Source organism: Microcebus murinus, chromosome 14 (assembly GCF_040939455.1).
Source record: "Microcebus murinus isolate Inina chromosome 14, M.murinus_Inina_mat1.0, whole genome shotgun sequence".
In the NCBI taxonomy this organism is placed as follows: domain Eukaryota; kingdom Metazoa; phylum Chordata; class Mammalia; order Primates; family Cheirogaleidae; genus Microcebus; species Microcebus murinus.
Window position 1 is genome coordinate 4803276 of NC_134117.1, and position 14220 is coordinate 4817495.

The 14220-nt window shown below is 46.7% G+C and overlaps 1 protein-coding gene across 2 annotated transcripts in view; it reads right to left on the reverse strand.

The window, feature by feature from the left end:
- DOCK1 (dedicator of cytokinesis 1) overlaps nt 1-14220 on the reverse strand; it is a 491171-nt gene that overhangs the window by 388032 nt on the left and 88919 nt on the right. For both annotated transcript variants that reach the window (XM_012781384.2, XM_012781385.2), the window contains exons 16-19: nt 13810-13882; nt 8895-8998; nt 8338-8521; nt 3970-4067 (exon numbers count right to left, since the gene is read on the reverse strand). In XM_012781384.2, the coding sequence (XP_012636838.1) occupies nt 3970-4067; nt 8338-8521; nt 8895-8998; nt 13810-13882 (459 nt within the window). The remainder of the gene's footprint in view (nt 1-3969; nt 4068-8337; nt 8522-8894; nt 8999-13809; nt 13883-14220) is intronic.

Consider the following 14220-nt stretch of genomic DNA (forward strand, 5'->3'; position numbering starts at 1 on the left):
CCAACAATGGAAGAAGAGTGTGATTCTGAAACTAGGGTACATGGCAGTACCCCACTTTCAAGACCAGAAAGTGCTTATTTCATTCAACAGAAATCTACACATTACTTCTATCATCTACTAGAATTTACCAAATATTACCACATGGAATGATAAAGAATCATAAATTTAATTAAGAAAACATTAAGAGACTTCAAAGGTATGCCACACTCAAAGTCACTGTGAAACCTCACTTGCACCTCCCCTGAAGGAACTGTGCGATGGGTTGAAAAAGACTGCATTGGAAGTGATGATCCTTTAGCAGAGCAGTTCAAGAATAGGCAGAATGCCACACAACAGGAGACTGGCCACAAAAACAATAAAGCACAGATATATCATTGCTCATCAGGGGTATGAAATTGAAACCACAAGGAGATAGCACGTCATACCCACTATGATGGCTAAAATTAAAAAGATGAACAATCATTAAGTGTTGGTGAGATTGTAGAGAGACTGGAGCCCTTGCACACTGCTGGTAGAAATGTAAAATGGTCCTGGAACAAGCCAAGCAGGGGGAAAAATGGTGCAGTGGCTCTGAAAAACAGTTTGACAATTCCACAAAAAGTAAAACATAGATTCACCATGTGACTCAACAATTTCACTCCTAGCTATATAACCAAAAGAAAGGAAAACATATGTTCACACAAAAAATTGTACACAAAGATTCATAGCAGCACTGATTATAATTGCCAAAAAAGTAGAAACACAAATGTCCGTCAACTGATGACTGGAAAAACAAATGATGGTATATCCATACAATGGAATACTACTCAGCCACAAAAAGGAACGAAGCATGGACACACACTACAACACAGATGACCCTAGAAAACATTATACAAAGTGAAAGAATCCGACACAAAAGGACATACATCATATGACTCAATTTATATAAAACATCTAAGATAGGTAAATCTATAGAGACAGAGAGTAGACTAGGGGTTCCAGGGAGAGTGGAGAGTTACTGCTAATAGATACGGGGTTTCTTTTTGGGAGAGAGATGCAATGTTCTGAAATTAGATGAAATGTCCTGAAATGTTCTGAAATTAGATACGGGGTTTCTTTTTGGGAGAGAGATGAAATGTTCTGAAATTGCACAACTCTGTAAATATACTAGAAACTACTGAATTATAGAGTGAAAGGGTAAATTTTATGGTTATGTGAATCATATCTCAATGAAACTACTATTTAAAGGAAATAAAAAGGAACAGGTAAGGTGGTCACATAGCAAGGACATCAGAAGGAAGGCTGAATCAGATATTTGGTTCAGATTCTTCCTGGACCGTTCAGCCTATGGTCAACACTCAAAGGGCCTTCCAGACCCCACAGAGCATCTCAAACTGCTCCATCTCCGAGACTGAGAAACCAAACCACAGGAACCTGCTCCCAAACGAGTACGGTGGATCCCTGCAACAGCAGCAAATGCCTCACGGATCTCTGTTAAAAGAGAGGACGTCCTCCCAATCCTAGCAAGAGATCTCAGACCCATTATGGCATAAAATCCTCACTGCACTATGCTGTGCCACATACTGCCTAATTTATACCAGAAAATGTCACATACAAGTGGCAGGGAATAAGCTAGGTGCAGTGGTGCACACCTGCAGTTCCAGTTACTTAGGAGGCTGAATCAGGAGGATCACTTGAGTCCAGGAGTTCAAATCCAGCCTGGACAACATAGCGAGACGCCATATCTAAACACAAACAAACAAAGGGCAGGGAATAAAATCACCCTGACTCCAAGAGCCAAGCCTGTTTGGACATCAGGGGTTTAATCAATTCCATAATTACTTAGGTCTGCACCACCTCAATTACTTCTGCATCGTTTTTCATCATTTTCAGATTAGAAATTCTTTGCAAAGGTCAAAACCTGATGCCATCTGCTAACAGCCGGATATTTCTGCCAACCTGACTCGTCATGGTTCATGCAGAGTCCCTGAAATAGGCCTACCATTCCCACCCAGAGGAATGGCATGGTCAGGAGCACAGGAACAGAACAGCAGAGAGCTGCAGCCTCACATGCCGGGCTGCAGAGTGCAGGGGTGCTGGGAAGGGCAGCCTGGAGGTCCTTCACATGTAGCCAAAAAAGGGCTTTGCTTGGCACCCCACCCTCTCTTTAAGACTATCCACTGGAGGACCAAAAGCACCATGTTCGTTCTCCACCTTCACAGGAAACCGTATCTTTCACTAAATACGCAGATGCTTTCCTCAATCTATCAAGCAATGCCATCTCCCCATTACCAATTACAAATATGCAGAAGGCAGCTTTGAGTAAATATAATAAAGCCCATTAGCAGTGTCCCCAAACAGAGCAAAAGGAACTCCAGGCAGCTGGGAATTCCGTAAATCCGTGTGGCCTTGGACAAGTCGATTCTGCTCTCCAGGCACACGTCGTGTGTGGGACACGCTGGGGAAGGGAAAGCACAGAGTCACGCAAACTGGACAGGCCACCCACGCCCGGGTGGCACCAGAGTGCACAGGAGGGAGGGCGTAAGAAAACATTTCCAGGAATGAGAAATACAATGCGATACTATATGAGAGACGGGGCATGGAAGGGAACAACAGGACAAGATGATTCCAGATTTTTCCTGGCAATTGTGCCACCAGGTCAACAGAAGTACAACTAATTCCTGATGTGATACAGGAACTTAAAAATGAAAGACGACAAAATTTCATTAACTGCGTGTCTCCTAAAGTATGTTCACTTATTCCTAGTTTCCATCTGAATTAGGCAATTGATAGAACCCAGGGAAGTTTAAAATGCAATTAACATCATCTGAGCCACTGGGAGAAAACCAGGACTGAAAAGATGATTAAAATTTCAAGATTAGCGAGGACATGTCTGAGTGGTTATGCAACGAACTCGGGAAAGCAGCACAACCACATTAATTTATACCGAAGTTAAGCACATGGCTAGTTAATTAAGGCCATTTTAAGTAATTAATTTCTACAGAGATAAAGGAGTCCCCTCCTGCCACCACCTCTGCTGGAGGGTGAGGAACTGACCTGGCGGTCGAGGCCACACCTATAAGATGCTATGTGCTGGTGACCAGTCTATCGTGCCCTGGCCAAGACGAGACAGAACACACTGAAATGAAAATGCATCTCCTCCCGTACCAGGGAAACTCCTTCGAGCACACGATGTGGTGTGTGAGAGCAAGGAAGAGCCTGAACGCTGGGGAAAACATCAGAACCACACACAATTACAAATCAAGAATCTCAAAATGTGAGCACTCAGAGGGATGTCAGGTCACCCTGATCTGACTGCCCCACCCCATAGATAAGGCACCAAAGCCAGGGGGGGCTTGAATCATAACAGCACCCAACAGCGCTCCACAGTCTGCCACGTGTGAGGCTGAGCACCGAGTCCAAGGTCACAAGGGAAGGAAATGGCCAAGAAGCATCTCTCGGTGCTGTGATCTTTCAACCACATCACACACCTTCCTAGGTCACTTAACAGGGGACGTCAGTGAGTCGTGAGCCAGGGCCAATAACACAGCTGCCAGTCATCACAATGATGATAACACTATACAGACCTGACGCCCACTGGTCACCTCCCACGTGCCAGCACAGGCTACCCTAGCTCACCAACTCAAACGACAAGCCCATGAAGAAGGCATCGCTGTTATTAGTAGGGGAAGCGAGGCTTAAAGAGGTGATTTAACTGTTGTCAGCCCTGCAGCAAGGACCTGTCGTAAGCAAAATCGGAACCCAACGCTAGGTTGACTCCAAAGCCCATCCAGGTCACAATAAACCCAGACAGTCCTTTGCCAGAATGCAAGAAGTCCTCTGCCCGCTCAGAGGCTTAGGTCACCATCTGTTAAAGGGATTATAACTGGACCCTGTACAACCTCTGGAGTCAGCATCTACATGTGTTAATAGACACAAGAAAAAGAAAAAGAAAACAAAAAAGAAAACCACCCCAGGGACAGAGGTTACCTTCACCACTTCCCCACCGTCCACTTTCATCAGCTGTCTCAAGTTCTGCTGCAGCAGGTTGGTGTTCGAGCGCCACTTCAACAGCCCCAGAAGGTCCACTGGAAACAGAAAACGGATGTCAGCTCTTCACAGCAAAAACTTTACGTCTCATTTGTACGTCACGTGGGGTTCTCCATAAAACTCTTTGAACAGAGAAATCAACCCTGTTTTAAAAGGTTCACTCACTAAATATTCCATTACTTTGCAGCAACATACTTAACACCTAGTGCGGTTGAATGCATTATTTCCAACTACATTTGCCATGAAATGATTTCCTTGTAGAAGCTTTAAAAATGCATTCAGGAACCTAAAAACCAACCAATCTACAGGAAGGCAGTTTCAGAGCATCACAAGGCTTGGAAGAAGGCTACCCACCCAGAAAGCACTGCTGTGGCATTTTCTACCAAGTGCTTTTTTTTTTTTTGTCCTGATCAAGAACAAGTCTCTATTCATAGATAAGATAATATTAATATAAAATAACTGACAAAAATGCAAGTACTGAACCTGCCAAGATAACAGTCCGTGACACAGAACAACTAAGACATGTCTTTGCTTAGCCCGTCTTTACCCAGGCCTGGGCTCCAATAGCTCTTTGTATTCTTATAGTCTTGTTTGTTGCATTTTTAACAGAAAAATCAAAGACTGGAATATACTGAGTTTTAAAGAATCTACCTATAAGACAATGTCCAGACATAATTTTGTTTAAGGTATCAAGATGTTATTTAAGGTAAGAAGACAGAATCCAAAACCTCTCCAGGAAAGTACATGTACCTAAATAATTTTCACTTGAAGTTATGTTAATATCCCATTACTTCAAAAAATACAATTACAAAGTACATCTAATTTACTATTTATGCTCATCTGGAACCAACTTCAGCTACAGAAATTGTCTCCATAAAGAAAGAAAAAAAAAAAACCCTACTTAATACTGAAAGAAAAATGTAATTTTGGCCATAGGGAGAATTTCACCAAAAACAGACACCCATTATAATTTCAGGATCAAATCTCACAAAAGGCATAAGTATAATAAGCACTAAAACGTAAATTTTCATTTATTTTACCTTACCCCTGAGTGCAGCTGACAAAGAGAAGAGTTAAAAATAAGAAAATGAAAAGAGAGCAGCCCCCAGAGGGATTGATAAGTATGTAAAGTGCAGGCTTAACTACTAGCTGGGGCGCTCTGCAAATACACGACCTTGGCCGAGTGACTTCGCAACAGTTTTTTTAATCTGAACAATGGGTACAATGATGCCTAATGTGCAGTGGGTACCACAGCTGACGTCACACGTAGAAAGCACTTAGTGTGATGCCTGGTACAAAGTACTGAAGGCAGCGGTTGTTCCAAGAATTGACCAGACGTTGAGACATTTATCCATTCATGGTGGAAGTTAACATGTTTTAATTTCTTGGTGACAGTGAAGTAAGAGGAAAGGCCACAGCCTGCCAGACACACACTCAGTCCCAGAGTTAAGGGACATTTCCATCTCACAAGAGTTTCAGTGTTTCCCTAATGAAGACTAATTAATAATCTGGGTCCCATTCATTCAGAGTGGTGGCACACTGTATTGTCAGTTTGAGGGAAAGGACACTGGGCTCATTAGCAGTTAGAAGAACATGTTGGAGGAGGGGGAGCGTATCTGGGAAAAACAGCTTGCCTGGCCCCCCAATGCTGCCCACGTCAGATGACGCTCTTCCCCCTAGGCCCCTGTTCCAGGACTCCTCACAGTCTGGCCCGTAATGACTTTGTTTCGTGACTCCTTTCTCCCTAATTATATATTAATCCAGGAGAGGAATCCCAGCATTTACTCCGTCCATGTCCCCCACAGCATCCCACATAATGCTGAGGACGGAGATGTTTAATATAAACTCCAATGAATAATTCAGCCAGCGCTCTAAGTAATGGAACTTCGCAGTAACAAATCATGGTTTTCAGAAAAATGACTCCCTCAAATGAGAATCTGGGGGTCGTCGGACACGCAGATGCCATTTGGAGCAGCTCCATCTCGCCCACAGCTGACATGCCACCATCCCAAAAAGGGGAGTCGCTGCTGGTAGGAAGCAGAAGCCAAAAGATGTCCCCCTTCCCTCCTGGTGCGCAGCATCTCATCGGAATCTCCTGTTGCCCGGCAACGGCTGCTGCGGATGCCAGGGTGCCGACTCCCTCGGTTCCAGGAGGGAGCTGCTCTGCAGCTGCTGAGACTTGAGGCGCCCGAGGTGAAGGCACGGAGGGACGCCAACCCCGGGACAAATCGGGGTTCTCATCCTCTTCTCCAGGGATGTGTGGGCTGAGACGTATTCTGTGGATGGGCCTCACAGCCCACCTGCTATTCAGAACATTGTTTTGAAGGGGAAAATATGTGCGAGTTGCAAATAACAATTTCCAAACATGCTTTTGGAACGTGACCCCTGGATGAGACAGTGGCTTCCTACACAGTGAAAATGGCAGCTCTCGTTCTTCCGGAACCTACTGAAGTGCTAGAATGCCTCATATGTGGGGCAGTGACCCACGCAGAGATGTCCCCTGTGCCCTGGGTTAAAGGAGGGCCTGGATGCTGTCATCTGTCAGGCAAGTGAAACTGTATCGAGGCTACATGCAGAGAGTACCATTTGTCTTGTAGGGGCATCCTCTCCATAACCCAGTCCCCAGCCAGGCGCTGCACTGCCGGCCACATGGTCCCTGGACACTACACTTGCAAGTTTTACGTGCTTCACATCCTTCATCCCGTACCCTGCAGGCCTGCACAGATCCAGCACCCAGGTAAGGCTTTCATCTGCTCCTGGAGATCACTGCATAATCACAAGCTAGGATGCTTCATGCAAAACATGATGATGAAGGTCACATTACACAAACATATCCCAATGACCTTAACCCTTTGCACTCGCTTGCTTTCTTCTCGATTCCTTTATTCTACTCGGGATTTAATTTTTTAAATACCCCAGATTTTACAAAGCGCAGCAGAATAAAAAACCGGAGTCTCTTTTCATACAAACTTATTTGGATTTTTTTATATTTCAAATTATTGATACATTCAAAGAGTAATTGCAGTGCAAAAGGTTAAAGCATTTGAGTGGCTCATTGCCCCCATACTAGCAGTTTACTCACGAGACCAGCAGTGGCAAAATGTAGTTGCTAGCCCAGAACAGAGTGGAAAGCTTAGACACAGAAGTTTTAAAACCATCCGAAAGTTCTAAAAAACATCTGACACGTGCCCAAATACTCAGGACACCTAGCGTATCTTTCTCTGCAATATCCTGGCTTCCACATGATGGGTTCCCTTTTGTTCTGTGTTTAACCTGTTAAATCCCAGACAATAACTGTCCCTCAGGCAAATCTAAGACTATTGCCATGATTTGCAAACAACCCCCAAAGACACAATGCATGATAGCAAGAGGCATTAATAATCAAAATCCATATCAGACAGCTCAGAGGAAAAAATTGGATTTTCAAGCTCAGTTTCCAGATAGCATGAAGTCACTCTGCACAGCTGTGATACAGCCACGTTCAGGGGATGCAATTTTTAAATGTAAGATTTGTGCAAAGGAACCGCTGCCTCTTCCAGACGGAAGGACAACAACAACGTCGTGTGCTTTGAATAACAAGTGCCCTGGCCGGACGGCCGTGCCTCGGGGAAGGCTGCAAGCAGTGGTGCCGGAGCTCGCAGCAGCTCAGCCGCCCCAGCACAGGGACACTGGGCTGACGGGGATCTGCAGCATAGGGGCTGAGCTTTGGCGTGTGTGAACCAGCACAGGGCAGCTTACCTAACATCACGAGAGGGACCAGAAAATCTACCAGTACCAACTTTTTAAAATAAAATAATCACCTCAGCAAGTTGCTGTGAATAGGAAAGACACAGAGGGAGGTTTGCTTTGAGGCATGATCCTTATGTCTACAGACAAGGAGAGTAAGACTCAGAAAGGTGCACAGGCCCCGTGTCCAAGGGCATCCCAGGGTTAGCAGGGGTCAGGGGTCAATCCCAGGTCCTTGGTCTGACTCCAAACTTCCTGCATTTTCCCTTATGCCATGCCACCTTCCTGTGGCCAAAAAGCATTTTAAGGAGTAAATCCATTGCTTTATCTCCCTTTAAGGCTAATCCTGAGACCAAAACAGAGTGTGGATTTTATTAGCAGCAGATGCCATCTCCTCTTTCCTAATCCACTGACACCCTCGCAGGCCATTACCAAGGGTTGCGGCGAATGACCCACAGGCAGCATTCACGCCCGTAGAAGACACCACCGTTCAACGAGGAGCCGCTCAACGAGGAGCTCAGGAAAGACACGGCTGAGGACGGGGAACTCCGGGGGCGAATGCGCTTCCGTGCGCGCACTCACCGTTCTGGGTCAGCTTGGTGGAGCACACCAGGGTGGAGATCTGGAAGGAGTCTTTGCTGATGGTGCAGCTCCCGAGGCTCTGCATGCCCTTGCCGGTGGCCGAGTGGCCCTTCTCCTCCAGCTCCGCCTTCGTGGAGGGCAGGCTCAAGTACGTTGCGGCGTCTTCCAGCTTCCTCGCTTCGGCCTGTGGGTGTAGTTGCGCAACACGTCAAACACAATTCACAAACGGCGACACACAGTGTTTTCCGTCCCTCTTTATCCTCCATCCTCGTAACCATCAGGATGGTTGCTTTCTGCACTGTGCTAAACCATGTATTTTAATAATTTCCACTATTCCTGTGGATGCATTCATGTTCACAGCGTTTGTTTTACTATACATGATCTTCATTCATCAGGAACAGGAAAAGCATTGGTCATCAGAAATGTTCATTTATGTAATTCAATACAGCTGGAGAGCAGTTTCCCCACAATGTTGGGAAATGCACCTTTAGGTGGGGAAGCCCAGCAAGGACTGGGACAGGCAACCCCAGCAACGTGGCACCAGTGAGACCGTGTACCTTATAGACGATGAGGTCGTGCTCTCCGTCTCTCAGGGTGGTCCCATCGTATCTCATCAGCTTAACAAACGCCAGTGCAAATATTTTCTCAGATTTGTCCTTAGCTGGAAAACAACAACAACAAAAATCAATAATTGCCTTCAACAATGGTCATGACAAAATAACATGAAGTTAAAGTCTACCTAAATATATGAAAACATGGACCATGTTCACCAATAGGAAGGCTCCCATCACAAACAGATCAGCTGTTCTCAAATGAATTGGCAAATTCAAAGCAATTCTGATCAAAATTTCACGGAAGAGATTTGTTGTGGAACCTGAAAACCGATTCCAGGATGAAGGGCCAAGAAGGCAGGTGGTTTTGAAGAGGGGTATACAGGGAAGCCCGCAGCGCTAGAAACCAAGAGTAACTGTCAAGCAGCAACAATGAGGACACTGGTTTTAACACAGGGACACAGACCTCCGGGAACAAGCAGGGCTGGAACCACAAGGCCAGGGCACATGGCAGAGGCCGGGAAGGGGAGGACCACTCCACCAAGAAAACTGCTTATCAACATGGAAAAATAAAACAGATTCCTGCCTGGCAATACCTACTCACTTAATTACAAATGGACTAACACCCTGAATGTGCAATTTTGTTCCCTATGGCAGGAAAGCTCCTTCCCCAGATACCTGCACGTGGGGCTCACCTTCTCACCCCATTTGAATTTCTACTGAAACCTCACCTCCTCCAAACGCACCACATCTTGTCTAAAACAGCAAATCAGCAGCCCAGTCACACTCTTTCCCTCCCAATTTATTTTTCTCCATACTTCTTATCGCCACCAGACCACGTAGGTGGTGAGAGAGGGAGACAGAGAGAGAGGGGAGAGTTTTTTGTTGCTCGTTGCTGGTGTTGTCCACTGGGCCCTGGAATGTGAGGGACCTTTTGTATTTTTTTTACTTCTATTTCCCTGTATGTGAAATAGTGGCCGGCTTACAATAGGTACTTGATAAATATCTGCGCTACTTAGGGAGATGGCAACAGACTAGTAAGTTCTTTCAGACAATAAAAAATAAACAAAACTTGGTGTTCTGTTACAGGGTGACGGTGAGAACAGGGACAATCCGATCAACTGGTCAGTACGGTCCCTCTGCAGAGGTGGACGGCACACGAGCAGGAAGGAAACACTTCAGGCCGAGATGCCAGATGCAGAGGCCCTCAGCTGGAGCTGACCCCACAGCTCACATGAGGACAGAAGCCGATAGACTGGTGAGTGGTGGGTGGGGAGTGAAAGGTAGGCAGGTCAGGTGGAGACAGGTGGAGTCTGGACTCAAGAAAAGGTCCAACAAGGATTCCTCAAGCTGCCATCTGAGTCTGGCACAGAAATATTGAGTACCAGAGGTAAAAAATAATCTTTATAAATTCAAACCTCTCTTTTTAGAGACAAAAGGATGAAGGTTAGAGAGGATAGAGTCACACACCTGCCCTCAGGGGTCAAAATATTAGAGTCAGGGGCTCAAAATATCTACCTCGAGCACCCACGGTACAAGATAACATGCCTTATAATCTTTGCCTTCCTTGTGCCCATCAGTATCTCGCACACAGTAGGCACTCAATAAATGCTGGCTAATCATATCGTTCAATGAATGATAGACTAACCAAAAATAAAGGAAGGAACAGAATAAAATATCTGCACCCTAGGAATCTAACAAATAACTTTGTAGAAGGGCACAAAAACGTACAAAATATTTTAATGTTCAAATGGCAAAGAACAGGTCCTCCTGAGTTGGGGCTGACTTGAGTAAACAAAAGCATGCCTTCGTGAAAGCAGCCGGGGCCCGGAAGGACATGTGACAGCAACCATCAGCAGATAGCTTCTGCTGATCCTACCTGCCACTAAGTACACAAAATAAGTGCCCCTTTGTTAACATTCTGCATCTTCATACCCAAAGATCGACTGCGTCTCATCACATGCTCATCTGCAGCTGCTACAGGGTAGACAGTTTATATTAGATTAAATTAGCAGAACCTGAGGGCCCAAAGAAGGAGCCACGTGTTCTGGGATGTGGGCAGGGCTGCCCACTCCCTGAGGTCCCACCCAACCAAGCCTGCTATGTTCAAGGGAAACTCAGCTCCTGGCCAGCTGAACCCAGCTCCCCAAGTCTGCAGAATTCACAGGAGACACAACCTGATGCATGTGGAACTGCTAACAAGTTGCCAGAAGGTGTTATATGATCACATCAGCACCAGACTTTCCAATCCCAAGGACAGACCCTGGCGTTGAGAAATCTCATCCTTGTTCCCTTTGCTCACCTCCTCTGTAGGGTGCAAAGCAGCTCATATTTGGCTCAGGAGGCCAACATGGCCTCAGTTCTTTCTACTGTTTCTGCTCCAGGTATCTGCACACAGGGCTGGCTGGAGAGGCCCCGATGGCCACCATCGGCACCTGACATCCCAGGATTGCGTCAGCATCACCCTTATGATGCTCAACATGCTTCTAAAGCTTCCACAAGCAGTGGCCCTGGAGACTTCATTAATTATGCAAATGTGCCCTGGTATGTCGGGTGATAGCATCTTGTCTATAATGAGTACTTAAAACTGACAAGAAAAACAAGGATTTCGAAAATTAAAATGCTACAGGAGATATCCCTCTGCCCTGGTGTAATTTATTAATTAAAGAGAATGAGCTTGTTAAAAGGGAGGAGTATGATTTTAACATGAATCCTCTGTGGATTCTAGAACTTTCTCTTTGCCCTGCTTCCTCCTTGGGCCCTCAGGGTGATGTGTGGAGAGCCCTAAATCACTATCCCCCCAACGCCGGGCTTCTCACCTGCTAGAGGGGGTCTGGGACTGCTGCAGCCCACTCGGCCATGCCAGCCCCACTGCTTCACTCCTGCATGTGCTGAGCCTGCCACGACCTCTGCACCTTGGCGGAGGACATACCTGGGCCTGGAGCTTCCCCCTTCACCCAACCCTACTCTGCTCACAGTGCACCTGCACCTAACTCACAGGATGCTCCTAGCCGCCATTTCCTAGTTGGTTCTTGCAAACTAACCTCACACCTCAACTCAAACTTAAGTTCTGCAAGAGGAGAAACTCCAGCAGCTTATTGTGTATACAACAAGAGCCCAATAAAGACCAAGTGACAAAAACGGCCATGCCACTCCCTCCAGGCACTGGCGTGTAATGCTCAGGCACACAGACCTGGGTTGGAACCAAAGCTCTTCCACTGGCTATTTGTATGACTTTGGGCCAATGACTTTGGTTCTCTCAGCTCCAGTTTTCTCTTCCGTAACGTGGGAAAGTAATGACAAAAATATTGATCCCACACGGGGACTTATTTACTAATCCAAAGAGCACAGTAAAATTCTTATGTGTATAATCTGAGCACAGTGGATGTTAGCTAATATTTATTGACAGTTACTATTATCCTATAGCTTTGGCCACCAGGGATGCCATGCACAGTTAGCAGGCCCAACCTGGTCTGGGCCTGGTGGCCTGGCTCTGTCCCTAAGGCAGGGGTAGCCAGCCTCCACACCCCTGCTCCTCCCACTCGACACAAACCCAGGTCCGTAAGCATTGCTGGAACAGGACAGGGGGTGCTCGATGCTCTAGGTGCTGCCGTCCCTCCCTCATTCCCCACACCATGCACCATAGGGACCCCGCACTATGTTAGACCCCCTGGTTTAGCCACGTCCCTGCCCTCACCCCACTGTATGCACATCTGCTCCCTGACTGCCACAGATCCCCAATCCAACTCTGCAGACTCACGCACCATGCTCCCCAACTCCTCTGAACAGCAGTGGGCCCAGGCTTCCCAGGAGCCCCCAACACCACGCCTTTGCTCACGAGTTCACTTTCCCAGACTGCTCTCCTGCACCCCTGCCTAGGCACGCCCCACACCATATGGAGCACCCAGGCCAGGCCTGGTCCCCAGAAATAGTAAGGTAGACTGACACGCTGTCACAGCAGCAGTGGCCACGATGGAGCCCCTGCTCCAGGCCAGGCACTATGCAGAGAGGTTGCCAGCCACTATCTTGCCTGACCTTCGAGACACCCAAGGAGGAAGGCGTTCTTGTCTTCCAGTGACGACGCGGAGGAGGCTTGTTTACAAGCATCTTCCAGAGCACGCAGAGCCAGGCCTGCCCACCCCGCCCATGTGGCCCCCACAGTGTCACCAGTGACAAGTACAGCCACCATGTGATCATGTGATCAATTGCAGCACACAAGACTATGCATTCATTGTCATTGGATGTCCTAAATGTTAGCCCACTGCCGAACAGACACAGACCCAGAGGGGCTGGGGAAGTGCCTGTCTTCTGTGATGTCTTAGTGTCTAGCACCGGCCTACGTCCTTAGTTGGCAATTAATTCAACAAAATGTGTTGGGACAAACTTCAGCAATCAATAATAAGTTCTTTTTGGAGACGAGTGATCTGAACACCAGTTCTTTCCTCCTAACGTCTTGGCACCACAGTCAATACTGCACCACCGTCTATGACAAAAGCCCTGCCCGAGCTCCAGACACCCAGAGCCACCAAGGAAGACAAAACGGTTTCAAGGTTTTCAATTCCAAGACAAGGAGCATGAGGGGCCGATTTCTGAGATTTGTTATAGTTCAGTAAAACTTTTCTGACAGACAGAACAGGGGTTACAAGTCAAAACAGAAGACAGGAAACCAACAGAAAGAACAGAGAGTCACAGTACATCACGGGAGGACGCAGAGAAAGAAATTAAGACCTCCTGAGATCCGCTCAGCAAAAGAGAGATGAGAACGTTTCCCAGGAATGGAAGGAGGGAAATGAGCTAAAGTTTCCAGGCCTCACTACGTTAAGATAAACAAGTCCCAGAACCATCCAGCGTAAGCGCGGCCTGCTGAGCTTTCCCCAGCTGTCCCTCAAAAACACCGCAGGGCAACAGAGTGTTTACTCACAGTCCTGCGACGACCTGTGGCGGAACGTAAACCGAAGGTGGCTGCGGCTGACGTCCTCGATGGGAATGGCCACCTGGAAGAATCGAAACAGAAGTTGAAGCCCCATTGCCAATCAATAATCCTCTGACATGAGCAGCTGCATTCAGCTGCAGACGTCAGGCACCACCACAAACACCTCTGTACTGCAGTGGTGCAAATACTGTATATCTAGTCCCCTGGATGATTCTTCCAAAGGCAAAAGCCTCTGCAAAATTTAAATAAAATAATGGCAAAGAATGCAAAGGATGCCTCTGACTCTCTGAAACAACTAGACTTTTTTCTAAATGTTCTGGTCCTTACTGTTAAGATTCGATTTTTGAAAGTTGCCATTTTTGTTTTCGGCTCCAACACGGAGGTGTTTATGTTCCCTCC